Raw genomic sequence first — 27,839 nt, forward strand, 5'->3', positions numbered from 1 at the left:
AACATCCGACTGAGGTTTCCCACTTGGCTCCTAACACGGATGCAGTTCCTTAACCTATCTCTACCTAAAACTGTTTCCGAGTCAATAGCCCTTGGATTGGATCTCAAGCCCCACGTCCAACACCCGCCCTATAGCGGGAAATCCAAGCTGCCAGGGCGGCCAACCCCCCGGAATAGGAACTACATCTCCCAGGGTCCCCCGGGGCGGTGGGCGCCCACTCGGATTGGCCAGGGTTGCGTGACGTTCAGTGTTTTGGCCCGGGCGGTCACATGTTTCCTTTGTTGTGAGCTGCGGAGAGACGGGTGGCTCGAGGAGACGCCGGCGCAGGAGACAGCGCTGCGCCGCCGGAAGCTAAGGTACGGGGGGGGCCGCCACTGCTGACCACTGCTGCTGGCCGCCTCCAGCCTTCGCTGAGAGGTACCCGGGATGACAGCTTCGGGACCGGCCGAAAGGCGAGGAACCGGCCAGAGCCGGGGCGGAGGGGCGGCCGAGGTTATGACCACGGGGATGTCTGCAGGAGGGAAGCCTGCGGCGGTCGGCCTCTCGGAGCCAGAGGAGGGGTCTGAGGAGAGATTGCGGGTGGGGCTGCAGGGCCCCTGTTTGGGGCGAGGGATCTCCGGGGCTCCCCTGGGGGTTGTCAGTCCCGGTTCCGCAACCACACTCTAAAAGGAAGGGCACCCCCAACTCCTGGCACTACCGCCCCGGAACCGCGGCGCTGCTGGCGCACCCGCCGGGGACGGGTTGGGAGGGGCATGGCCGCCGGGGCTGGGGGTAGCAGGTGCGGGTCACCCTGGGGGACGGGGAGCAGCTGGCGGACAGGGCTGGGGAGAGGGGTCCCGCATTTTGCCGATGGGCTTCGAACGGAGCGCCGCTCTTTTTTAATCGAAGGTAGCGCTGAGAATGCGAAGGTCTGAAATCAAACCTTCCCGCTTGGTGGGGGCGACAGTTTGATCCTAACGGGGAGGACTGACGGGTCAAGTTGGGTCCCAGGGCTGCAGGCTAGAGAATCCCCATTAAAGCAGTTGCGAAATGTGCTCGGCGCCGTCACCTGACCGTTACCCCTGCCCCCACCGCCCGCGAGCCTTTGTTTATCACCGCTCGCCTGGGGGCCCGCTCCGGGAGCCGGGCCCTGGAAAGAAGGTCCCCCGGAAGCGGGCGCGGGCGGGGGAGCGGGCGTTCCGCCGGCGGAGTCCCCGCCCAATCTCCCCTTCCCACCACTCCAGGCCTCGGTTTCTTAATTTAGTTTCTAATGGCCCCGCCCCCAGGTTCTGGACACTCGGGGCAAAGACTGTTAACGCGGCGGGGATTGGGGCTCTGCGGGTGCTTTCGGGCGGGACGACTGGGCGAGTTCCGAGTGTTTATTGGCGGGTGTCTTGTCGCGAGGTGGACTTGCCCAGGCAGTTCTTCCCCGCCCCCTTGAAGGTGATCTGGAGGACACGCGGGAGCGCGCGCTCGCCTCTTGTGCAGCTGCGACCCGAGCGGAGCCTCTGGCGGCGCGCGCTGCCGAGCCGGGGGACTCGGGAGCGAGGCCCAGCTGACCCGCTATCCTTTGGTGGCCGCCGCGGCTTCTGCCTGAGCCTGTAGGCGCCCGCGGAGGACCGGAAAATTATCCCTCTTTAACTCCTGTCGCCCTGTCTACCCAGATGGTGGGAAGAAAGCCCTCAGGCGAATTAGTTCCTGACTGTTCTGTAAACAGGGTTTAAATAGCTAAATAAGGACCGTAAAGCCACATTTTAGAGTGCCTCACAGTCACCCCTGAGGCAGCGACCTTTCGCAGTTAATGTTAGTGGATTTTAATGATTAATCACTTGCTCTCTTGAACAGCTTTTTAAAAATCATGTCTTAGTATTTGCAGCTACAGACTGTTTATGTCCACCGGCGAGGTTGGTTTTTGTTAAATACGTAAAATAGATGAAAAATCTGCTTGCCGTCGACTAAGATGTAAAATTAGAGTTCTGTTTTTTAAAAAAATAACTTGAGGATATCCTCCCCCCCGCCCCCCCAAAAAAGTTAAGATTCTTCTATACCCCGGTTTAGATGAGTTGTTTCTTTGTTTGGGGGATTATAGCTCACTCTTCTATGATGACAGTAATAAAATCTACAAGAACAATCATTTTAGCCACAGTGTGTTGAAGATGCGGTTTTCCTAATCTGTGATTTAATAGGGAACTTCGGTTTTATCAGATTTTATTTTCCTATAAATCTGTAGGAATTCACCCAAGACGGTGCATTTCTGTAGGAGGTAGATTGAGCGCCCCGAGTGAAGCAGGAATTGACTATGAACAGTTCTTATTGTATGCATTCTTAATTTATTTTTAAAATTCAAGTTGGGATGACTATGCCAGAAGGAGCAGCTTCTGTGATCCTGAACTGCCTCATCTCTTGTGCATTGAAGGCATTTAACATTTCTAAATAAGTACAAGTTGCAAACCTCTAACCTTTGTAAAAAATAAAACCACCACTCATAAGCCTGCTTATCCATACAAAGCCTGTGACGTAGTCTCTAAACAGGAAGAAGAAATAATATTCTGAGTTGGTGTTTACTATCAGCTTTAATTTAAACTTTCTTGGCTTTTGTCCAACTTACTAAAACCTTAATGCTTTTTCAGAAAACTTTGTTTTAGTTTCTTTGTTTTTCTGCCATTTTATTAAAATCCAAAGGTCAAGTCTGTGAAAAACAAATACTATTCATTAAATGAGAGACTGCAGTTATTTTTTGTATATACTCCTTTTTTAAAAAATATTTATTTATTTGGCTGCACCAGGTCTTAGTTGCAGCACGGGGGGATCTCTTAGTTGCAGCATGAGGGATCTAGTTTCCTGACCAGGGATCGAACTCTGGCCCCCTGCATTGGGAGCGCAGAGTCTTAACCACTGGACCACCAGAGAAGTCCCTGTATGTACTTTTTTCTTACCTAGGAATTTGGGACATCCTTTTTCAATAAATATTTAGGTATGGACTGTATAAAAAATGTAAATAAAATATCCTAGTATATCCTCATAAGTATATGAAATATATAAGCATATATATTTTGTATGATTCTATTTCTGTTGTGACTGAAACAGAGTATGTGGCCACTTGACAACTGTTGACATTTTAAAACCCTATTCTTCTATTAAAAACAATAGCTAAACTAGCTTTTTAAAATTAAAGTTTGTCACTCTGCCTAAATTCATCAGCCAGGGGCTACAATTTTTCAGCATTTGGCACATTTTAAAGTCTACTAAATTGATGTCTAAAAGTCATTAGGCTGGGGGCTTCCCTGGTGGCACAGTGGTTGAGAGTCCGCCTGCCGATGCAGGGGACACGGGTTCGTGCCCCGGTCCAGGAAGATCCCACATGCCGTGGAGCGGCTAGGCCCGTGAGCCATGGCCGCTGAGCCTGCGCGTCCAGAGCCTGTGCTCCTCAACGGGAGAGGCCACGGCAGTGAGAGGCCCGCGTACCGCAAAAAAAAGTAAATAAAAATCATTAGGCTTTGCTCTTTACTCAGTGCTTTCTAAAACTTACTTCTGTAAATAATTTGTGTCAACCACTAAGGTAAATAAAAATCACTGACTTAAAAGTGCTTTTATACATAGAGAGGTCTCGAAAAATATTGGATCTCAAACTTGTTCAAGTGGCAGAGTACCAGGTCATGTCCTTGCAGATTTAATTAATTCTAATAAGAGAACCAAAAACAATTTAAAAAAAATTTATTTTGTTTATTTTTATTTTTGGCTGTGTTGGGTCTTCGTTGCTGCGCGCGGGCTTTCTCTAGTTGCGGCGAGCGGGGGCTACTCTTCGTTGCCGTGCTCAGGCTTCTCATTGTGGTGGCTTCTCTTGTTGCGGAGCACAGGCTCTAGTTGTGTGGGCTTCAGTAGTTGTGTCTTGTGGGCTCTAGAGCACAGGCTCAGTAGTTGTGGCACATGGGCTTAGTTGCTCTGCGACATGTGGGATCTTCCCAGACCAGGGCTCGAACCCGTGTCCCCTGCATTGGCAGGCGGATTCTTAATCACTGAATCACCAGGAAAGCCCCCCAAAACAATTTTGCTAAAAGAAAACATAACGAGATATCTACAGGTCTTAAGATTTTAAAATAAAACAATGCATTAGATATCTTCTAGCAAGATAAAACCAAGGACATTAAGTTTACATGTCAAGTAGGTTCAATAGGACAGCTTTATATCAAGTATGATGTCTGATGATTAACAATCTTTTTTTCTTCCTTTGGGGGTTGGGGAATATTAGTAGCCAAAAGTTTTAAAGCAAGGGAGATAAACAGTGAATGGATAAGTTCAACTTTTTTGTTCTGTGATTTGGGAGAAGACAGTATTCTTTTTTCAGTTATAGAGCCATAATTGTTTAGTCTGACACATTGTTTAAGAACTCCTAAATTTTTCATCATCAGATACCTCTTATTTCTCTTTCTCTCGTTAATCAAAGTAATATTGTATTGACTATTTCAAGTTGATGTAAACAAGGGATAATCACTTGGTATAATTCTAGACAAAGAAATTTAAGGGTTTTTTTGGTTTCTGATATCTTATGGTGAGTAAGTATGTTATTGGTGGTTTCATTAAGAAAATTAGAAATGTTGAAAATAACAGCTTGAAGACTGGACTTTAAGTGTTGCATTTGTAAAATTTGGTTCAGGAACCGCTACTCCAAGAGTAAAGGTTTAAATTGAAGAGTATAAATTTACAACTTCTAAAAAGTGGTCATTAAATAGAATGGTTCAAATAAATTAGCGTTTGAGAAAATGCGGTGAAAAAAACTGCTTGGTTTCAGATAGTTCCATGTTAAATATAATTTCCTAGTTATTTTTAAGTAATGGATTTACTATGTTACAGTGTTTTCTGACTTTCCTTCTGTTGAGTTACTGTATATCTTTAAAGATAAAACTCTTATTCTTTAGTAATTTTGCTGTTTCTGCTATGTTGTTCTTCACTCAAAGTTCAATTTGAGAAAATGGAGTAGTGTGGAGCATAGCATGTAGCAATTGATTACTGCGAGTTGCAGGGACCATGTTAGTAAAAATGTTGTTGGTTTCCTTTACCATCTGGTATTTATTAGTCTTTGTAAGCCCCTCACTAATCCATGCTATCTTAAGGCTAATAGTAACTTGTTTCTTTGTATAGGGGTCCTGCATTCTAAAGGAAAAATAAGCTTGATTGCAGTTCTACACTCTAAAATCAATTCTGATACTATATAACACCTTTGGACCTCGTACACTGACCTCCTCGGTCCCTAGCCCTTACTGATTAGGTTGGTAAGTATTACCTAAAAACCCTGCAGAAAATGCCCGGATGAATTGCCTTGCCCTTCTACTCCTTATGGTATAATTCTAGACTAGATCAGTCATGAGAGAATCTATTCCCATTTGCATTCTAGCAGAGAAACAATTTGTGTTTTCTGCTAGAGAAACACTGAGAATTTGAATCTATTTTAGTATCAATCTTTGAGTTCTTGTTTGATTCTAATCTTAGCCAACCCCACAGCATCTATAATTGGATCTGAATCCAATATTCACCACCCCAGTGGCAGACAGGGGGTAGGCTCTCTAGAATTGTTTCTTGAATTGACTCGAATCCCTACATTGGCTCAGGATCTTACTGTCTTATTGGGGGGAAAACTTACTTAGCTAGGACTAACAATCCCCTAATTTGACCAAGTTGAAATATTCTTTACCAAGGTATACACAAGTTAGATCGACTTCTGCAAATAAGGAAACAAGCAAGATAACATTCACTTCACAATCAAACAATAATCAGGGTATAGAGATGTGTGTTTGTGTATACATGTAGGAAAAAATCAGTAGTCTGTATCTTGGTTTTCTGGGTCCACTTTTGAATTTGCCTAAACTTGTTAAGAATTTATGAGTTCTGGGCTTCCCTGGTGGCACAGTGGTTGAGAATCCGCCTGCCAATGCAGGGGACACGGGTTTGTGCCCCGGTCCGGGAAGATCCCACATGCAATGGAGCGGCTAGGCCCGTGAGCCGTGGCCGCTGAGCCTGTGCGTTCGGAGCCTGTGCTCTGCGGCAGGAGAGGCCACAACAGTGAGAGGCCTGCGTACCGCAAAAAAAAAAAAAAAAAAAAAAAAAAAGAATTTATGAGTTCTATTTATAGATATCTAGGCCAGAAACCAGAATCACTTGTGCTTAAATACTACTGGTATTCTGTGTACAGTTCAAGGTTCCAGTATTCTCTCTTAAGCATTCCTCTCTTCCCCTTCCAACAACAACAACGAAAAATTGTGCTGAATTGGTTGGTTTCTACAGGTACTAAAGTCTATAAGGATCAAAAAAGCAGAAGAAATATGCATTTATATACTAAAAAATTTAAGATAATTATTTGATAAGCATGGTGATTCTATATGGATAAACTAGATAACTAAGAATTAAAAACTGAAATTTTTTTCCTGAATTACCCAGAATACTTGAGATTTTGTCATTGCTTTCATAGTTATGTAAAATATATAATGACTAAACTGTTTGCTTTGGGTAGTATTGATAGACCAACTCAGAATTATTTAATGACCCCAAACTCAGATGAAACATTAGTTACCAGACATTCTTCAAATATCCAATGCAGAGTTATCATAGGATATGTTTCCTCATCTCAATTCCACTGTTAGCTTGATGTTGACATGAATATTTGTTTACTCATATTTCACTCAAGAAACCTTACTGCAGGATAAAATTGTCAAGGAACGAAGTTGATAAATAAGGAAACTATTTTAGATATAGCATAAAGTTATTAATTTGCTTTAAGGATTATTATTCAGGATTGGTTTTCCTATGCAGAAGTAAACTTCCAGTCACAAACTGAAATCTACTAAAACCTTCTTTCAGCATATTAGTAAATAACACCAATTATACATAAGTGATTACTATCTGATTTATGTGTTGCTGTTTTCCATTTTTTTTAGGTGTGGAAAAACTGGGGCTTTGATCAAGCAAATGCTAAAAAGGTATTATATTTATAATGTTTATAAACTCTCTAAGCATTGTTATTAGAAAATGTAAATCATTTTCCTTCAACCAGGGGTCACAGACCATCAGAGTAACAGGGAACAATTCTGTCCTCAAGATCAGATAGGAAGGCAGCATCACAGACTTTTCTGTTACCAAATAAACTTTTTTTAAAAAAATAAATTTATTTATTTTTGGATGCATTGGGTCTTCGTTGCTGCACGGGGGCTTTCTCTAGTTGAGAGCGCAGGCTCAGTGGTTGTGGCTCACGGGCTTAGTTGCTCCGGGGCATGAGGGATCTTCCCGAACCAGGGCTCAAACCCATGTCCCCTGCATTGGCAGGCGGCTTCCTAACCACTGCGCCACCAGGGAAGCCCCCAAATAAACTGTTTACACACTCCTTTCTACTCCTTCCGAATATCCTCAGTCCCTATTCTACCGTTTCTCCAGTCCAAAAGACACCAAAATAAGTTATCTCCCTTCATTTTTCTGGGACATAGGCCAAAAACAGGTAATTATTAAATCTACCTAGCAATCTCAAACTAGGTCTACAACATTTACGAGTTCTGTAGTTGGAAATAAACTCTGGAGTACTCTTAACCAGAAGAATCTTTCCCTTAAAAATCTTCCTTTCAAGTGAGAGTGTAGCTCCAAGAATAAAGCTTCTGAAGGAAATGAGGGAGAGGAAGAAAGGGATACTACCTTTTCTAGACAAATTATGTGTCTTTGGCAGTCAGTCATTGAGAGTCCAGTCACCCTTGCATCCACTAACTTATGTAGGTATTATTTTCAGTCATCATATTTCTTTGGAACAAATGTCCTCGTGTTTTGCCTACTTATTTGCTACTTTTTCCTGATGGGAATAATGATGCTTTGATATTTGCTCAATTTTTAGAAGAATTCAGTCTTATTTTAAAGTCTACTGAATTACATCTGGAAGCCCAAAGGATACACTCTGAAATGCATCTCATATTCCTAAGACACAATTGCGTAAATCATTTAGTCTGTCATCAATACAGAGTTTATATTCCGTGCTGTTGTGGACTAGTTCATGGAAGAGTTCTCAGAAAGTCCAGAGAAAGTGAGGCTGTCCAAAAAGCCACACAGAAGCTTCTTGGAAGGAAATAGCCCAGATCTATGAGATAGTCTCTTTTACATACAAAGCAGTAGACATGTATCTTGTTGCTGTTGAATGCATTTAATACGAGGTGATTTTATAGCTGTTCTAATTCAGGATTTTCTGGTAAAGCAGTGGAAGACCTCTTGGCAGTCAACAATCAAAGAAAATAGCCATGCGAATTAAGGGGCAGAAAATAGCATAAAAAGACCTTTAACTCATATAAAATTTTAATCAGCCTTATATTAATCCAACTCCCTCAATATGCTATCCCCAAATTTATCAGATACAGATACAATAAGATACCAGATAACGAATACCAGATCCAGTAAAGTTATTGGTTACAGAAAGCAGAGTATCTTTTCATTTATGTTTTCCTACTTGTCCCTTTTAGCCAAAGGGAAATTCTTAGTACTTGCAGTATGTTATTTTGTTTTGCGTTCTGAACACATTTTCATTTAAACTTTGAGAAAGCAAAAATGTATGGGGGCTTTCCTGGTGGCACAGTGGTTAAGAATCCGCCTGCCAATGCAGGGAACACGGGTTTGAGCCCTGGTCTGGGAAGATCCCACATGCCACGGAGCAACTAAGCCCATGTGCCACAACTACTGAGCCTGCGCTCTAGAGCCCGTGAGCCACAACTGCTGAGCCCACACACCACAGCTACTGAAGCCCATGTGCCTAGAGCCCGTGTTCCTCAACAAGAGAAGCCACCACAATGAGAAGCCTGCACACTGCAACAAAGAGTAGCCCCCGCTCGCCACGACTAGAGAAAGCCTGCACACAGCAATGAAGACCCAACGCAGCCAAAATTAAAAATAAATAAATTTATTTTTTAAAAATGTATGGGGCCTCCCTGGTGGCGCAAGTGGTTGAGAGTCCGCCTGCCGATGCAGGGGATACGGGTTCGTGCCCCGGTCTGGGAGGATCCCATATGCCGCGGAGCGGCTGGGCCCGTGAGCCATGGCCGCTGGGCCTGCGCGTCCGGAGCCTGCGCGTCCGGAGCCTGTGCTCCGCAACCGGGGAGGCCACGACAGTGAGAGGCCCGCATACCGCAAAATAAATAAATAAATAAATAAATAAAAATGTATGGAGGTAGAAGCCAATTACAAATACACTTTGGATCACATATCAACTTACAGAGATGTGAAAAGAGTAGGAGTAAAAGAACCACCTTAAACAAAATTTAAGAGAATTGATAGCTATAGTCCAGTGCTTCAATCCATCAGTTACCTATTCAGAGCCGTTTTTGAGGGAGATTTGAGGATGTTTCTTATCAGTGAAAGGGAGCAGGGCATAAATAACATACATTTAAAAAAATCTAAAAACCCAGTACTACATAATTATAGTGCAGATTTTGGGTAAAATAGAGGAAGACAGAAGATAAATACTTATCATTTGACATACATGCCTCCTTTTTTCTATGCCTAGATGCAGTGATACTTAAATTTTTTTATTTTCTTTGCGCATTTTAAAAAATATTTATTTATTTGGTTGCAGCAGGTGGGCTCCTTAGTTGCGGCTCACCAGCTTCTTAGTTGCAGCATGTCAGCTCCTTAGTTGCAGCATGCATATGGGATCTAGTTCCCTGACCAGGGATCAAACCCAGGACCCCTGTATTGGGAGTGCAGAGTCTTATCCACTGCACCCCTCTTTGCATATGTTTTTTGTTTGTTTGCATGTTTTTTGTGTTTTTTTCCTTTTCCAGCAGTAAAAACATTTATACATACATACATCTATACTATAATATGTGCCTACATAGTATACAGAGAGCTACATAAGTCTCCCAGCTGCTTTAGATAAAAATTCTTAGAGACCTACCTAGAATGGGGAGAATCTGAGACAAATTCTTACACCCCTAGTCCAGCTCTAACTCTTGCTTCAATTTTTTTTTAACATCTTTATTGGAGTATAATTGCTTTACAATGGTGTGTTAGTTTCTGCTGTATGACAAAGTGAATCAGCTATACATATACATATATCCCCATATCTCTTCCCTCTTGTGTCTCCCTCCCACCCTCCCTATCCCATCCCTCTAGGTGGACACACAGCACCGAGCTGATCTCCCTGTGCTATGCGGCTGCTTCCCACTAGCTATCTGTTTTACATTTGGTAGTGTATTTATGTCTATTTGCATATGTTTTGATATCTGCTTTTTACTTATTATCTGGTTAATACTTCCCCATGTCATTAAATAGTCTATATAATTTTTAATGGCTGCAGGGACTGTGTTCCATCCTTAATACGTACTATGGTTTAACTAATCCCCTATTGTAGGGTACTTAGGTTGTTTTAAGTATTTTCTATTAATACACATTGAACAACTGTAGATAAATCTTTCCGTATAATCCTGATTATTTCCTTAAGATAGATTGCTAGAAAGGGACTTACTAGTCAAACAACATACATATTTTTAAAGGCCATTGATAGATATAGCTGAATTCTTCTTAGCAGCACTATGTTAAAATAATAAACATTTATATTAGGGTTTGAATGTACTCATGTTCTGTGTCTTACAGCATTCTGACTTAACTCTACATTCAGTAACTGAAACCCAGTTGTGTAAAAGGGAAACAGAAGGTTATTAGTAATTCACAACTTACATAGCATCCTTTCAACTGGGGGGGTTTAAGGACTACTATTACAAATTACCCCTAATGTTCTAATTGTAGAAATTTTTATTTATCAGTTTTTATTAAAATGAGATATAGTGTTCTAAAGCCTGTATGAAATATATTGATTGTGTAATTTTATTGTAGTGTTTACATCAAAATGAAATGTCAGTTGAGTACTGAACTTTCTACATATTGAAATGGTTTAATTTTTTTTACTTTTAGCCACATAAGGAAGATCCTTAACAGTTATTTCTCAACAATTATATAGTCAACTGATGTAACAATGGTACTAATATTGGGACGAAGACTAAACAGAGAGGATCTCGGAGTGCGTGATTCACCAGCAACAAAGCGTAAAGTTTTTGAAATGGACCCTAAATCTCTGACAGGCCGTGAGTTTTTTGACTTCTCTTCAGGATCATCCCATGCTGAAAACATACTCCAGATATTTAATGAATTCCGAGATAGTCGTTTGTTCACAGATGTTATCATTTGTGTGGAAGGAAAAGAATTTCCTTGCCATAGAGCTGTTCTCTCAGCCTGTAGTAGCTACTTCAGAGCTATGTTTTGTAATGACCACCGGGAAAGCCGAGAAATGTTGGTTGAGATCAATGGTATTTTAGCTGAAGCTATGGAATGTTTTTTGCAGTATGTTTATACTGGAAAAGTGAAGATCACTACAGAGAATGTACAGTATCTCTTTGAAACATCAAGCCTTTTTCAGATTAGTGTTCTCCGTGATGCATGTGCCAAATTCTTGGAGGAGCAACTTGATCCTTGCAATTGCTTAGGAATCCAGCGCTTTGCTGATACCCATTCCCTCAAAACACTCTTCACAAAATGCAAGAATTTTGCATTACAGACTTTTGAGGATGTGTCCCAGCATGAAGAATTTCTTGAGCTTGACAAAGATGAACTTATTGATTATATTTGTAGTGATGAACTCGTTATTGGCAAAGAGGAGATGGTTTTTGAAGCCGTCATGCGTTGGGTCTATCGTGCTGTTGATCTGAGAAGACCACTGTTACATGAGCTCCTGACACATGTGAGACTCCCTCTGTTGCATCCCAACTACTTTGTTCAGACAGTTGAGGTGGACCAACTGATCCAGAATTCTCCTGAGTGTTATCAGCTGTTGCATGAAGCAAGACGGTACCACATACTTGGGAATGAAATGATGTCCCCAAGGACAAGGCCACGCAGGTAAGAAGACTGTTTACATATTAACTACAACATAATTAACAACAATTTTTGTTTTTAAAATATTTTAAAACTTTCTTAGTGTAATCTCAGTGTAGTCATATGTATCGTCTGCATGTTGCTTTATATAATTTGAGATTTGTTTTGGATTACAAATCATTAGAATTTCTTTCCCAGTGAAGACTAGATTCAACAATAGCATTTTTTGTTACTGTTATTCTGAGCTACGAGATGGCATTGCAGAGGGTCTTTGCAGCTCTGCATGTTTCAACATATTTCTTTAATTTCTCTTAACCTTTGTAGGGTACCAAATTTATTCCACTTTTTTTTTCCTAAAGATCTTTAGATGTAAGGTAGCTAGAGTTTGTTAGACTCCATTGGACTGCCTCTACTTATAAAAAACAATTTGTATATTCACAGACTAACCTTTTTCCTAACAGACAGCATGAAATATAGAGGTGAAGTAAGTAAGCTGATATAGATTGAGGGGGTTCTCAGATGTAAAACCAAGGCTTCAGATCTTTTCTCATTGCCACAGTTACTAGATTTAAAACACCTATAGATTTTAATTCATAAACTGTAGAAAAATAATCTTTATGCCTTAATAAGGAAAGGAATAGTATTAAACGTGTTTTACTGTGAATAAGCAAAAATCGGCTATTGTGAGACATACTATAGTAAAGAATCTTTTAAATATTTTTCTAACAAAGCTAACTTTTTTGGTGTGTGTGGTAAAAAACACATAACATAAAATTTAGCATCCTAACCATTTTTAAGTGTACTGTTAATAGTGTTAAATATATTCACATTGTGTGAAACTGATGTTTGTTTTCCCATACCATCTCCACTTTTTCTATAAATTTACTATAGCGTAGCTCTCAAACCACATTTTTGGCATTGATTTTGATTATCATTGTTTTGGCATGTGATTAAAATTCAACATATTGTGAGATAGCATGTTTTTAATTAAAATTCAGCATATTGTGAGATAACATGTCTTTAAACTCTACACTAGTTTGGATATAGCAATACTTAATCTGTTTCTAAATATGTAAAATGAAAATTATGATAAATGGTGCTTACTTCACAGGTTTTGCCATTGCAACTATTTAATGCAGTAATCCTTAAGCTTCTCAGCATAGAAAGTGGCACTAGGAAGTGCTTTAAAAATTATTGGCCATTATTATTTATATAGTGTAGTGTTGGTCTGACCCACTTTAAGAAAACTCCCAGTACTTGACAGTCTGAACTTCTTTATAAATTGGATACAATATTGAGTAACTATTATTACAAAAATTAACGTTGGGGCTTCCCTGGTGGCTCAGTGGTTGGGAATCTGCCTGCCAATGCAGGGGACACGGTGTCGAGCCCTGGTCTGGGAAGATCCCACATGCTGTGGAGCAACTAAGCCCGTGAGCCACAACTACTGAGCCTGCGCGTCTGGAGCCTGTGCTCCACAACGGGAGAGGCTGCGACAGTGAGAGGCCCGTGCACCACGATGAAGAGTGGCCTCCGCTCACCGCAACTGGAGAAAGCCCTCGCACAGAAACGAAGACCCAACACAGCCAAAAATAAATTTATATAAAAAAAAATAATGTAATATTTCTTCGTATTAGGGTTAGAATGCATTTTCTCTTCAAAGTCAGGCGACTTTAGTTAAAAGTAACTGTTTTATAAGAAAGAAATATAAGGACTTTCCTAGTGGTGCAGTGGTTAAGAATCTGCCTGCCAATGCAGGGGACACGGGTTTGACCCCTGGTCTGGGAAGAACCCACATGTTGCGGAGCGACTAAGCCCGTGAGCCACAACTACTGAGCCTGCACTCTAGAGCCCGCGAGCCACAACTACTGAGCCCGTGCACCACAACTACTGAAGCCCGTGTGCCTAGAGCCCGTGCTCCGCAACGAAGAGTAGCCCCTGTTTGCCCCAACTAGAGAAAGCCCGCACGTAGCAACGAAGACCCAACGCAGCCAAAAAAAAAAAAACCACAAATTTTAAAAAAAGAAATATAAAATACTTTACTCCTAGTCTTTTAACAAAGAACAAAAACTATAGTTGTATTCTATAAAATACACTGATGATTTTTTTTAAGTTCTTCCATTTAGGACTGTTAAGAGACTTTGGCTGAGCCTAAGAATGTGACAGACCAAGGTTCTTAAATGTATTAATTAAGAAAGCTAAACAGCTTTGGGGCTGTTCCAGAACTTTTCTGGGTAAATAGTGTCTTTCCAAGGGGAGAATCATATATTTTTACAAACAGAATCCCCTGTGGTAGACAGAATGGTTTTGGGTCAGATAGAGTTAATAATATCTATCCCCCATATCTCCCATCTGCATAGGATTAGAATAGTGGACCAAGGAATATATGTTGTAGAATCAAAAGTCATTTATATTAAAATTATTTGTTTATAAAGGTATGACCAGAATGAAATCAGAGTGCAGCCTAAAGGTAATTAGGCTTATATTATAACTAGAGAATTTTCTGATTTTCTTAGTTATTTGATTTATAAAAATACAATTTTACATCCAATTTTTAAGGGAGCCAATCCATTTCATACAGTGAAACACATCTATATAAGATTATGATATCACTTTTCTTTAGGCGGCCAGTAGGAAAAATATCAAACTATAGTTTTATTGAATTTGCAGACTATTGTAAATATAATAGCAGATATTTATTGTATGTAAATTTTATATTTTATGTATTACGTGAGGAATCTGGAGGAATCCTTTATTTTACAACTCTGCCATCACCTTCTATCCTTTATATTCTGTCTTCCACTTACCTGTTACTGCATGTTAGTACTAATCACTAGGAATTTCCTTATCTGAACAATATGTATTATTTATACAGGTTCTCATCTTTCTGAGAAGCTACAAACTTTGTAAGAGGAGTGATGTCTCCACTTCTTCAACTGCAGCTCACTCCTCTGACTTCTGCTCCAGTCAGTCTACTGAAACTCCTCTCAATCAGGTCATCAGTGACCTTCTACTTGTTATTTGTTAGCCTCTTTTCAGTCTTTATTCACCTTGATCTCTGTTTAGGATCTGACATTTTTAATTGCTTTAATCTGTCTTGAAACTCTCTTCCATTAGCTTCAGGGGTACAATTTCCCTCATGGTCCTCTTCTCCAGCTACTCATTTTCAATTTGATAGCACTTTTTCTAGTGTTTGAAATGTTGATATTCCCTTGGTTAACCTCTCTTCGTCTTGCCTTGATACTTTCCTAGATGATCTCATCTATTCTCATGGTTTTGATTACCATGCTTGCTATTGACTATCAAAACTATATCTCCAGCCCAGACTTTTTCATTCGTTCAATCATTCAGCCAATGTTTTTTTTAAATTATATACATATAGTTATACATATATAAAATATATATATTTACTTGAAGATGCATCTTTAAAACAATAACAGGCAAAATTAACCTCAAAGTTAAGAATGATTCTTTCATATTATTTAATATCCAATCCATATTCACATTTCCCCAGTCTTTTCCAAACTGTCCTTTAATGAACCTGGATCCAGTCCAGGACTACTCATTGCATCTGGTTATTTCCATGAAGTCTTTTATTTCAAAACAGTTCCTTTGTCATGATTCTGACTTGTTCATGGTCAAGTTGTCCAGAAAAATACTCCACCTTCTATATTAGTCTGATTGCTTCCTTATGGTGTCACTTAGCTGCATTTAGCTGTTTCCTGGAAACTGGAAGTTAGCTTCAGCTCGATGGAGACAAGTTAAATATTTTTTATTAGAATTCATCATAGGTAATGTATATATCACATTGCATCACATTGGGAGGCACAGCATATCTGGTTGTTCCACCATTAGTGATGGCAAAGATCAGCTCTGGATTAGGGCAGTGACAGTCCCATCCCACCACTGTGCAGTTAGGTTATACTCTTCACATCATCCAATATTTCTTTAGTGTTTATTGTGTGCCAAGTATTTTCCAGAGCTCAAGCCATACTGGATAGTCTACCTATATATACACCCATGTGTCTCTTAAATGACAGAAAAAAACCCAAGATACATTCTATTAGAAATGGAGTGTGATGGCAGGTTTCTAGGAAGAGGATATAGAACATAAGACCATGAAAACTTTGATACTTGGTAGTGCCAGTTGTAAACCTTGGGTATATAAAGAAGAAATAGTGGAGACCAATCACAGAGGGAGTAAAGCTTAGGAATAGTTGTTTTTACTAATATAGGTTATACAACTTTAAATTTCTGGGGCTTCCCTGGTGGCGCAGTGGTTGAGAGTCCGCCTGCCGATGCAGGGGACATGGATTCGTGTTCCGGTCCGGGAGGATCCCACATGCCACAGAGCGGCTGGGCCCGTGAGCCATAGCCGCTGAGCCTGCGCGTCTGGAGCCTGCGCAATGCAACGGGAGAGGCCACAACAGTGAGAGGCCCGCGTACCGCAAAAAAAAAAAAAAAAAATTCTGTACTAATGTATAATACTGTTTTTAATAAACACATAGTGCAAGCCCCACAATGTGTCAAGAGTACTGGCTTCAGAATCAGATAGACCTCTGGACTAGAACCTAGCTCTAATAACCAGTTAATTCTGTGATGCTGGGCAAAGCACTTTAACTTCTCTATGTGTCAGTTTCCTCATCTGTAAAATAAGCATAATACCATCTACCTTGTAAGATTGTTGTGAGGACTAGAACTGTCATATGAAAAATGCATAACCTAGTATTTGACACAAAAATGCTTAATAAAAATTATTGCTGGTTTCATGAATAATCAAAATACATTTTAAATTTGCGCTATACTTTTATAGAATAGGAAATGTGGTTTGAGAGAAATGCTTGCTATCAAATGGTCTAAGTGTAAATTGTTCATACCTATGGAAAAATATCTGCCACACTCCATTAAACAATAGAGATAGCTAAGATTTAATAAGTTCATCACTTTGAGTTTGGAATTGGTTAAGTACTTGTCTCTTCTAATACTTTCTACTACCTCTTGTCTGATAATCAGTTACTATATAATGAAAATAGGAACCTGATTGCCATAATGAGGACAAGGTTCAAGTTCTTATTGAGTAAATCAGTGAGAAGACTAAGGTTAAGATTTTTTTTTTTTAAGAAATAAAATTTTAGGGCTTCCCTAGTGGCGCAGTGGTAGAGAGTCCGCCTGCCGATGTAGGGGACACGGGTTCGTGCCCCGGTCCGGGAAGATCCCACATGCCGCAGAGCGGCTGGGCCCGTGAGCCATGGCCGTTGAGCCTGCGCGTCCGGAGCCTGTGCCCCGCAACAGGAGAGGCCACAACAGTGAGAGGCCCGCGTACCACAAAAAAAAAAAAAAAAAAGAAAAAAAAGAAATAAAATTTTAGAACTCAGTGTTCTGAATTTTTGTTCCAGTCCCTCTTAAGAGTGATAATCTACTATATCATCGGATGCATGATTTACCATTTTTATACATGTTAGTTCATTGTTATTTTGAATTCATTTTTACATAAAAGTACTGTATACGTGCCTAAGTCTCACTCTACCTGACCCTTGATATATCAGTTCTCATCCCAAAGGATATCTCCCTGTTACCAGTTTTTTTAAACTCTTTTTAGAAATATTCTTTGCATATAGAAGTGTGTGTGTGTGTGTGTGTATGTACACATACGTCTCTACTGTTTTTTATACAGACGGTAGTGTACTTCTCTCACAGTTCCTGCACCTTGTTTTTAATCACTTAAAAGTATCTTGGAGTTGGGCTTTCCTGGTGGCGCAGTGGTTGGGAGTCCGCCTGCCAATGCAGGGGACATGGGTTCGTGCCCTGGTCCGGGAAGATCCCACATGCCACGGAGCGGCTGGGCCCATGAGCCATGGCCGCTGAGCCTGCACGTCCGGAGCCTGTGCTCCGCAACGGGAGAGGCCACAACAGTGAGAGGCCCGTGTACCTCAAAAAAAAAAAAAAAATCTTGGAGGTTGTTCTATATTAGCACTTATAGGTCTTCATTTTTGTTTTTACTCTTCATTATGGAAAATTTCAAATTCATTCTTTTTAAAGAGATGTATCACATTTATGGATACCATAATTTATTTAATCCATCTCTTGGTGATGGACATTTGGGTGGTTTCTAGATTTTTTTCAGCGCAAACAGTGCTCAGTGAATATTCTCATACATACGTCTGATAATTTATAGCATAAATTACTAGAAGTGGAATTGCTCAGTCAGAGGATATGTGCATTTTAAATTTTGGTAGATATTGTAAAAATTGACTCCCAACTTATACTTCATCTAAAAATATGAAAGTCCCTATTTCTTCACTCCTTTCCCAGGACGGTGTATTATTAGTTTTTGTAAATCTTTGCTACTCTGGAAAGTGAAAATTTATATCCCATAATTTTGATTTGCATTTCTTTAATGTGGAAGATTGAGCATCTTTTCCTGAGTTTGAAAACCATTTGTAGGTTGTTTTTTTCCTCAGTTCATTGAACTCTAGTGTATCAGAATTCTGATGGCAAGTAATTGAAACCAGCTCACCAGCGTAAGCATAGAAGACAGATATATGTATTAAAAGGGTACAGGAAGTCGTTATCTTGTAGAACCTAAGGGCAGGAATTCAACAGGACTTCCAAAAAGACTAGAACAGGCTACAGAAAAGCCATCAGAAACCAAGCTGTGCTTCTTAACGCTTGCCTCTGCTTTTCTCTGCATATCTGCATCGTTCTCTCTCACTAGTCCGGTTGAATATGACCACTCATGGGATTTGGTTTCTATATTACAAGTTCAGTCACTCTGAGAGACTGAATCTCTCCCATCTCATGTGGAGAGATAATCTCTGATTCAGCTAGACAGCCTTCTCTGAACAGTTACCTGTGGCCTTGGGAGCAGGATCATGTAGCAGAAAAGTGATAGCAGAAATGCTTGTCCCATATGTAAGAGCAGACAACCCAGTAGTGGCTATTAATAGTAAGGTATGAGTTTTCTCCTCTTTTCTTAACTTGAGGCAAAAAGAGGGGGTGGAGTAATTTATGTTAATTGGAGATAACAAAAAATAATATCCATAATCCCATCTCCGAGAGGTAGCACTGTGGCATTTAGCTTTATTCTTCCCTTTTATTTTCTAGGAATTTATTATTTCTTTTACAAAGTTGTAATCTATTTCATAGTCTGCTGTTATTACTTAATATATGGTAAACATGTTTTCCTGACATGAAATCTACAGTGAACCATAGCCATCCCACCCACATTTGAACTCTTCCTGATTTTTTACCAGTAAGTGAGATGAACATCTTTGTGGCTATATAAGCACATCTGTGATCAGCTCCTGATAATAAATTCTTATACAGTTGCTTATTTTTAAGAGTAAACATTTTGAATCTTTCACTCAGTACAACCATTTCTTTGTAGAACCCATTCTGTCTATTCCAGTTTCAGGTGGAAAGCCTTACCACACAAGCTGAAACTGTCCTTACTAAGTTTAGAAAGCCATAAGGTTTATGGCTGGCATAAGCCTCTTAAGCGGTCATTTATATTCGTTTATATTGATGAACCATAATCCAGTGATTCCTCTAGGCTTAGAAACTTTTTTTTTTTGATACAGTAAGATCAGACTGTTAGGGGCAGATTTAATGTTAATTATGAGAGACTGATAAACTCATTTATCTTTTAGTTTATATACATGTATTGGCAATAAGAAGTGGAACTGTCAAACAGACTAGATATTTTAAGTCAACCTTTCCAGCATATTCTCTTACTATGTGCAGGTTACCAGTTGGGAAGCCAAAGTTTTCAAAAAGGTTGCTTAGAATCCAAACAAAGGGATCTAGTAGATCTTTAGAACCAGAGTCTTCTCAGCTAGTATGGCTTGAGAAAGTCTCACCCACCATGAAATATTCTTAACCAAAAACCCAGTAATGTTCTAGTTAGCTTACCTAAGGTTTCTCTTTTCCTTTAGACAATAACTTGAATGGGCACAGAAAATGTTTGCCTCTGTGATTATTATTTACTCTTTCATTCATTTGTTCATTCATTTATTTCTTGCTTCTAGGGCTGACCAATCCCCTCTTCTGATATATAGTTAATATATTAAGTTTAGTAACTGTCATATCCTGCAGACTAGAGAGCCATTCGCTCTCTTTATGGCTTAAAGTATCATATCTCTATTTAAGTTCATTTTTTGGTGTGATGGCTTGGTTTTCAGGTATTTTTGAGTCTTGGAATGGTAAATAGACTATGTCACTAACTCCTCCCCCTTCTCCCAACTTCCCACTATATGGAAACATTTCCTTTTGTGTTTTTTAAATATATTGTTATTTTTCTTATTAGCCAGGATCACCTTTTGACCCCCCCTTTTTTAAGATATTGTTTGTTTGTTTTAATGAATTTATTTATTTATTTTTGGCTGTGTTGGGTCTTCGTTTCTGTGCAAGGGCTTTCTCTAGTTGCGGTGAGCGGAGGCCACTCTTCATCGCGGTGCGCGGGCCTCTCACTGTCGTGGCCTTCTCTTGTTGCGGAGCACAGGCTCCAGACGCGCAGGCTCAGTAGCTGTGGTGCACGGGCTTAGTTGCACCGCGGCATGTGGGATTTTCCCAGACCAGGGCTCGAACCCGTGTCCCCTGCATTGGCAGGCAGATTCTCAACCACTGCACCACTAGGGAAGCCCTGACCCCTTTTTGTTGATGAAAGTTAGTTTGGCAGTTCATCTGTCTCTGGCACGTTTGCGTTGATAATAAGTGGGTCTGTTATTTCAGCTAGCAAGTCCTTTATTTCACCTTTTGAGATTTTTAACTGAACCTGGTAATTACTATCCATTTTACTGATTTGGTTTAGAATATTCTGTGGATTTATAATTATTTTATATTTCACATAAATCAAAGAATGTGACCTTTTAATTTGATCTTTTCTCAAGTTTATGATAAAAGAGTGCGATGACTTTTTAAAAAATATTTACCAATGTAGAAAAAAGATAATTTGCTTGTCACACTTTCATAGGAACAAATGGTGAGACATAATACTAAAGCAGCAAATATTTGTTAGTTTGTCACAGCAGAAAATCAGAATTTTCATTTAAAAGGGTTAATAAAGTAACATTCACTCTAAAATATAGATTGCATGGGTATCCAGAATTTTATTCATCCTATACTATCATCTTGGCCGCTTTTTTATTCTAGTCACCGTTATCAGCTGCAGCAACTCATTTCCTTTAAGGCAGTCATCTTCCTGCCTGAGATAAGTATTTTTCTGAGCTCAAGAAATAAAAATAACTATTTTATTGAGTTAACAGTCTCTAATGAGAACACCAGACTTGTCTCTAATTAAGTTAAAAGCCATTTGGTTGCAAATAAGATCTTCAGTCAGGCAAAACTACTAGTTTGCTGATCCTTTCAGATACTTACACATATAGACAGTAAAATAATCCCTTATTTAGTGAGACTAAATGTTTTAGCCATTAGCTTTTTGTGCTGTTTTCTCTTCTTGTTCCAAGGTGCAAAACAGACAATATATGTTTACTGGGCTAAGAAGTCTTGAAAAAGCAAGCAAGTTCAAGCAAAGGGAAAGTATAAAACAAGTAAAATGCTATAAGGAAAGTATAAAACAAATTTCTGTCAAAATTCTATGTAATAATTAACTTGATTTTGTATTAAAACTATCAGGAGTGACTGAACCCCAGTGACAGTATTTAACAATTTTTGTTTTGCTCAATCAGTAAATAAGACTTTTAGGAATATCACGTGGGTTTGTCTTAGAAGTATTTTAAGTAAGATTTTAGGAAATAATACGTCTATGGAAAGAAGGATAAATTAGTCATTAGTTATACTACTAAATGGTGCTATCCACTATTTACTTTCAATATTTTCATTTGGCAATTATTTGGAAAATAGTAAATATTATTGATAGTATTTGAGTCCTTCTGATAATATTTTACTATATTCTAGTTTAGGGTAATATAATTTGCTGGGTTCCTAAAAGTAATTTTTATTGCATCTGTGAACAAAATTCTTTTCTACAATATATATTTCTGATTTTATAATGGAAAAAGTATGCCTGGCATGGACTAGGTGAATGATTGTTAGTTGAAATAGCTGTGAGTAAGTGTAGCTAGAATATAGCAGCTCTGTTAAAGGGACATACCAATGTTGCTTTACTTTGTTTTTTTCTAGTGTAATTGTAAAACATCACTCTAAAACTACAAATAAGTGTTCTGATGTTGTCTTTTTTCCCTCCACATTTAAGTAAGAGAAGAGGCATTGTTAGCATTTTTCTTTGTGAGACTTAATATCGTAGCAGTCATAAAATGCAATTACAAGACTTTTTCATTTCCATGAGCCTTATGAACAAAAAGAAAAGGCTTGGATAAGCTTTTAGCTTTTCCTGTCAGTATCTTTTTAAACTACAAAGTAAAAGAAGCCAGTAATTAATGTAAACTTTGGATTCCCTTAGTGCTCTTAAAAGTTGTCTCTTCCACTCTAAAAGTAGCCCATGCTCATTATCGTTTTGAAAATTTGTGTTGATATAAAGGAGGAAGCCACACAATCCAGAGAAAACCATCATTAGCACTTTGGTATGCTCTCTCCAGACCCATTATTTACATAGTATTGATCAGACCTTCTGTACAATTTTTCATCTTGCCTTTTTCCTTTAGCATCCTTTGTTATAAACTCTGTTAACATCTTTAGTGACCACCCAACACTTTGAATTGGATTACCTTAATTTACTTAACTTTAGAAAAATTACTTTTAGGGAATTCCCTGGCGGTCCAGTGGTTAGGACTCTGCGCTTTCACTGCCTAGGGCTCAGGTTCAATCCCTCGTCGGGGAACTAAAATCCCACAAGCCATGAGGCACAGCCCCAAAACAGTTTATTTATTTATTTATTTATTTTGCGGTACGCGGGCCTCTCACTGTTGTGGCCTCTCCCGTTGCGGAGCACAGGCTCCGGACGTGCAGGCCCAGCTGCTCCGCGGCATGTGGGATCTTCCCGGACCGGGGCACGAACCCGTGTCCCCTGCATCGGCAGGCGGACTCTCAACCACTGCGCCACTAGGGAAGCCCAAGTTTATTTTTAAAAATAGTGTCTGAACAAGTATATATACTTCTCTAAAGGGTACTTAGATTGTACTGTGAATGTTTTTTTAGAACTAGCAATCTGATGAAAAAGCTCCATTTTCCTACACTTAGAAAAAGTGCATTATCTTACCTTGTGTGGTTATGCATATCTGAATTGCTGCAAAACTGCATTTGAAAGTCATCCTTGATATTACCAGGGTTCCAATTGAATTAGGTAGGATCTTTGGACCATTTTATAACTTTTAAGGTAAAACTCATAGAAAAAAAATACCCATAGAAATTTTCTGTGGAAAGATGATATCACTAAATCACTTGTAAATGTTCTCAAAGTAAGTAATTAGCAAGCTGTATTAGTTGGCATATACTGAGAGAATAAACTTAACAGTTTACTTTATAATAGTGTTCTACTTTCTTTATGACAATGGTATGCTTTTAGGGTTTTAAACAATCTTGAGGGTATTTTAATTTATTATTTTTGCATTCTTATAATAATTATTTTAGGTCAACTGGCTATTCTGAGGTGATAGTTGTCGTTGGAGGCTGTGAACGAGTTGGGGGATTTAATCTTCCATACACTGAGTGCTATGATCCTGTGACAGGAGAGTGGAAGTCTTTGGCTAAGCTTCCAGAATTTACCAAATCAGAGTATGCGGTCTGTGCTCTAAGGAATGACATTCTTGTTTCAGGTAAATAAAGAATTATTACAGTAGCTACTTTTAATTTAATCACAGCTTGGCCATTTTAAACCATAACAGTGTCTCAAAAGAAAACAGTGAAAGTAGATATGCCCACCTTAGGCAGATCGTATTATACAACAAATAAAACTGAAAATGACTTTTTGCTCTTAAAAACAGGCACAAGATGATGCAGAATGATTTACAAAAGATTCTCCAGAAAATGCCTTCAACTATATCATATTTTTAAAATTTATTTTATTGATTTACAATGTATTAATATCTACTGTATAACAAAGTGATTCAGTTATCATATATAAATTCTTTTTCATATTCTTTTCCATTTTAGTTTATCACAGGATATTGACTATGTTCCCTGCACTAAACGATAGGCCATATCATATTTTAAATGCTCTCAAATGCATATAGAATATGGTACAATTTTTAAAACTTTTACCTGTTTACTTTGTTTTAAGGAACACAGTAACGTATGCAAAATGAAAAGTACTCAGTTAATCATCTCTAATCCACCCATGTTTTCTGAAATTCTCCCCAAAGTTTATGAAATAGGATTTTCCTTAAAATTCCTAACTTGAACTTTCATTATAATATGTGATATGTTACCTCTAAAATCAAACAGACAATAAAGTGACAGACTTATATACAAAGTATAACTATAGGATCAAAATCTGAAGTTTAATTAAGTTTGTTAATTAATTTGTTAAATAATTTTACCACCTTTGCAGGTTACTATATTACTACACATTGAACAGTATAACAACACATACTTTATTTTGTACAATGGTATACTTTTTAAAAAACGGGTGATTTTTAAAAATCTTTCTAGAATAATTCTTTTGTCCGGGTGCTTCTGTTGTCTGACTCTTAAATGAACAGTCTTACACATTTGGTAAATTCATATTCTACATTTTATTATTTGGGGCATATAGTTATTATTTCTCAGGATAACAACTGACAAAGTTAAATCTGCTCTGTAGGACCATTTCCATTTTAAGTTTTAAGAGGGTCCTTGTTTCATTTATTGAACTGAATTCTCAAATTCTCGGACTGGGTGAATAGCTCAATGTTTTCATTATCTGTGCCTTTGGCAAAGATCCCTTGGTGATATACATGTTAGTGTGTGCGCATTGTTTTGCATTTAAAGGTGGAAGAATCAATGGCCGTGATGTCTGGATTTATAACTCACAGTTAAATATTTGGATCAGAGTTGCTTCTCTAAATAAAGGCAGATGGCGTCACAAAATGGCTGTCCTCCTTGGTAAAGTAAGAGAAATCACTTTTTATTATTATTGCTGTTACATTTCCAGAATGCATATCACAGATGAATTCTTGATTTTACTCACCCTCTGGGTATTTTGGACTCAGATTGTATTTCCTTCCATTTCTAACCTCAATACATAAACTGAAGATATAAACAATTTGACACTGTACTTTTGAATGGGTATTTTGTTCTCCCAACTAGGAATTTGTAGCAGTGCAACACATTTCTCTTCTCAGGCACCAGTGCAGTCTAAATAACTGAGAAACATTGGAAAATAAAGGAGTTACACCAAGTACAAAAACAGGCCAATGTCTAATCCAAGCAATCTTTTTCCTTTTACCGACTTTGGCATTCAGGCCAAGATATATTTATGTAGAGTGATATTATTTTATCTTTTTTATTTGTACAAGTAGGGACAAAACAAATAAGTGTTAAGATAAACTCACCAACATATTTTAAAGCAAACTTATTATTGGCTGCAGCCAATAAATACGAAAAACATATAATTTGATTCTGGACCATTTACTGTCCTTAGGAACTTGAGAATCACTTGTAGACTAGTGATTTTTGAATCACTAGTAGACTAGTAACTTTTTTGAAGTTAAATCTAATATAAAAAGCTATTACATAAAGCAGATAAAAATACAGCTGTGTATCAAGGGCTAACTTGGACTCTTTAGCCCTTCCCTGCCTCTGTCTCTATCAGCTCCTCCAAAGCCACTTCAAATTAATGAGCAATCTAAATAAAAGCAGCATACTTGCTCGCACATTTTTTTTGAAGTATAGATGATTTACAATATTGTGTTCAAGTGTACAGCATAGTGATTCGTGTTTTAGGGGTGTTGTTTGTTTGCAGCTTATATTCCATTATAGGTTATCATAAGATATTGAATATACTGCACATATATTCTTGTCTGGTTCCCTAGGACTCTCTTCTAAAACGATTGCTGCCTCTTAAGCCCTCTCTTGAAGACATTTTAGAGCCACCAGTGAGAAAGCAGAACTGCTCTAGTTGGAACAGAGATAATGCCAGGAACCCTTCCTACTCAGCCACGCATCATTTCTCATTCCCTCCTCCTATCTCCCCACAGAAGCGTCTTGAAATCTCTATACTATAGAATAATAGAGCTTCTCAAAGCACAGTTTGAAAGCTATTGTTAATTCCTAAGGGTATTGATCTACTGTGTTGCTGCTGTCTGTAAGACCAGTGAAATAATGAGGACTTGGAGGTAGATGTAATGGAAATAAAATACTAATAGAGTATTTTCTAAAACCACTGGTTTGTTAGTACAGTTTGTTAGTACAGTTATACAGTTTTGGTAGCTGTACCTCAAGGATGACAAAATATTACTGGAAAGGGGCAGCTAAAATAATTAAGGGGTTGAAAAGAGATGAGGTCTGACTAAAAACATTATAATTATTTAGTCTGAACATACAGAGGCATATGAAAAAGATTGATGTCTCAAATATCATATATGCATTGATGAACACAAATTTATTTGACAAATATTAGTATATTTGACTTGAAGGTGCCCAAAACTTGGAAGCACTAAATCAAGAAATAAAAGGAATCCTTCCTACCTTATACAGCAAGTACTCAATTCATGGAAAACAGTTATCCCCAAAATTACAATATAGGCTGAATTAAAACACAGAAAGTTATTTAAAGTTGTAAATGCACTCTGTTAAGGAAACCTAGGATGATGTGGAATATAGAATCTTAGAGCAAGAAGACATCTTAGAGGGCTTCCCTGGTGGCGCGGTGGTTGAGAGTCCGTCTGCCGATGCAGGGGACACGGGTTCATGCCCCGGTCTGGGAAAATCCCACATGCCGTGGAGCGGCTGGGCCCGTGAGCCATGGCTGCTGAGCCTGTGCGTCCGGAGCCTGTGCTCCACAATGGGAGAGGCCACAACAGTGAGAGGCCCGCGTACCGCAAAAAAAAAAAAAAAAAAGACATCTTAGAGAATATTTAATGTAACTTCTTTAGTTTACAAAGAAACTGAATCCAGAGAGATCAAGTCATTTGCCCAAGGTTGCACAGAAAGTGATAAAGCAGGGCAAAAGCTCAGATTTTCCTAATCTAGAGGCCTTTTATCTTAAGGCGCACAGCATATATTTTTAGTTTATGCATGTAGGGGAATAGTAATAAAGTTTAATCTTCAAAATTATATTATGTGATAGGTACTATTATTGTCTACATTTTTATTTATTTATTTATTTTTATTTTTTTATTTTTATTTTTTTTTGCTGTACGCGGGCCTCTCACTGCTGTGGCCTCTCCCGTTGCGGAGCACAGGCTCCGGACACACAGGCTCCGCGGCCATGGCTCGCGGGCCCAGCCGCTCCGCGGCATGTGGGATCTTCCGGGATCGGGGCACGAACCCGTGTCCCCTGCATCGGCAGGCGGACTCTCAACCACTGCGCCACCAGGGAAGCCCTACATTTTTAAATTGAGGAAATTAAGATGGAGTCTCAGGATAGGTAAACTGCCCAAGCAAGGTCTTACTTGCAGTGGCAGAGCTAAATATGGACCTACCTCTCCTGATTCCAAAGCCCGTACCTTTACGTACTACATTGTGCCACAGTTTCCATACCCCTTCTAGCTGCATGACCTTGAATAAGTTACTTAACCTCTCTGGGCTGCCTGGTGTTGGGAGAACAAACCCACCAACAGATAATTTTAACATAATGTGAGAAATGCAAGATTGAAATAGTATTGGCTGCTGAGGAAATTTGGAAGAGTACAGAAAGATAGATTTGTGGGCACACTTGAATGACAATGTGTAAAGTTTGGCCTTGACCCTGAGGCATTCATTGTTAAACTAGTAAAAGGAGTTGATGAGGTGTTTTAGGAAGATTAATCTGTGGTTTAGAGAGTACAAGAGTGGAGACCAGGAGATTGAGAGGTATGAAATGATATGGACCCCAAGGATGGTGGCAGTGGGAAACAAAAGGAAGGGACAGATGTGAGAGA

At 39.0% G+C, this 27,839-nt stretch overlaps 1 protein-coding gene across 4 annotated transcripts in view; it reads left to right on the top strand.

The window, feature by feature from the left end:
• Window positions 1–291: 291 nt before the first annotated feature.
• The window catches only part of KLHL24 (kelch like family member 24), a 35,753-nt gene continuing 8,205 nt past the window's right edge, over window positions 292–27,839 (top strand). The window contains exons 1-7 of one of the 4 annotated variants that reach the window (XM_060100075.1): window positions 292–356; window positions 5,119–5,249; window positions 6,909–6,950; window positions 10,108–10,180; window positions 10,906–11,886; window positions 23,410–23,594; window positions 24,748–24,866. In XM_060100075.1, coding sequence (XP_059956058.1) covers window positions 10,967–11,886; window positions 23,410–23,594; window positions 24,748–24,866 — 1,224 coding nt within the window. In that variant the 5' untranslated portion in view covers window positions 292–356; window positions 5,119–5,249; window positions 6,909–6,950; window positions 10,108–10,180; window positions 10,906–10,966. Of the gene's footprint in view, window positions 357–410; window positions 493–5,118; window positions 5,250–6,908; window positions 6,951–10,107; window positions 10,181–10,905; window positions 11,887–23,409; window positions 23,595–24,747; window positions 24,867–27,839 lie in introns of those variants that run through there. The other 3 variants (XM_060100073.1, XM_060100074.1, XM_060100076.1) reach the window with 3 other exon arrangements.

This window comes from Mesoplodon densirostris, chromosome 5 (genome assembly GCF_025265405.1).
Source record: "Mesoplodon densirostris isolate mMesDen1 chromosome 5, mMesDen1 primary haplotype, whole genome shotgun sequence".
Lineage (NCBI taxonomy): Eukaryota > Metazoa > Chordata > Mammalia > Artiodactyla > Ziphiidae > Mesoplodon > Mesoplodon densirostris.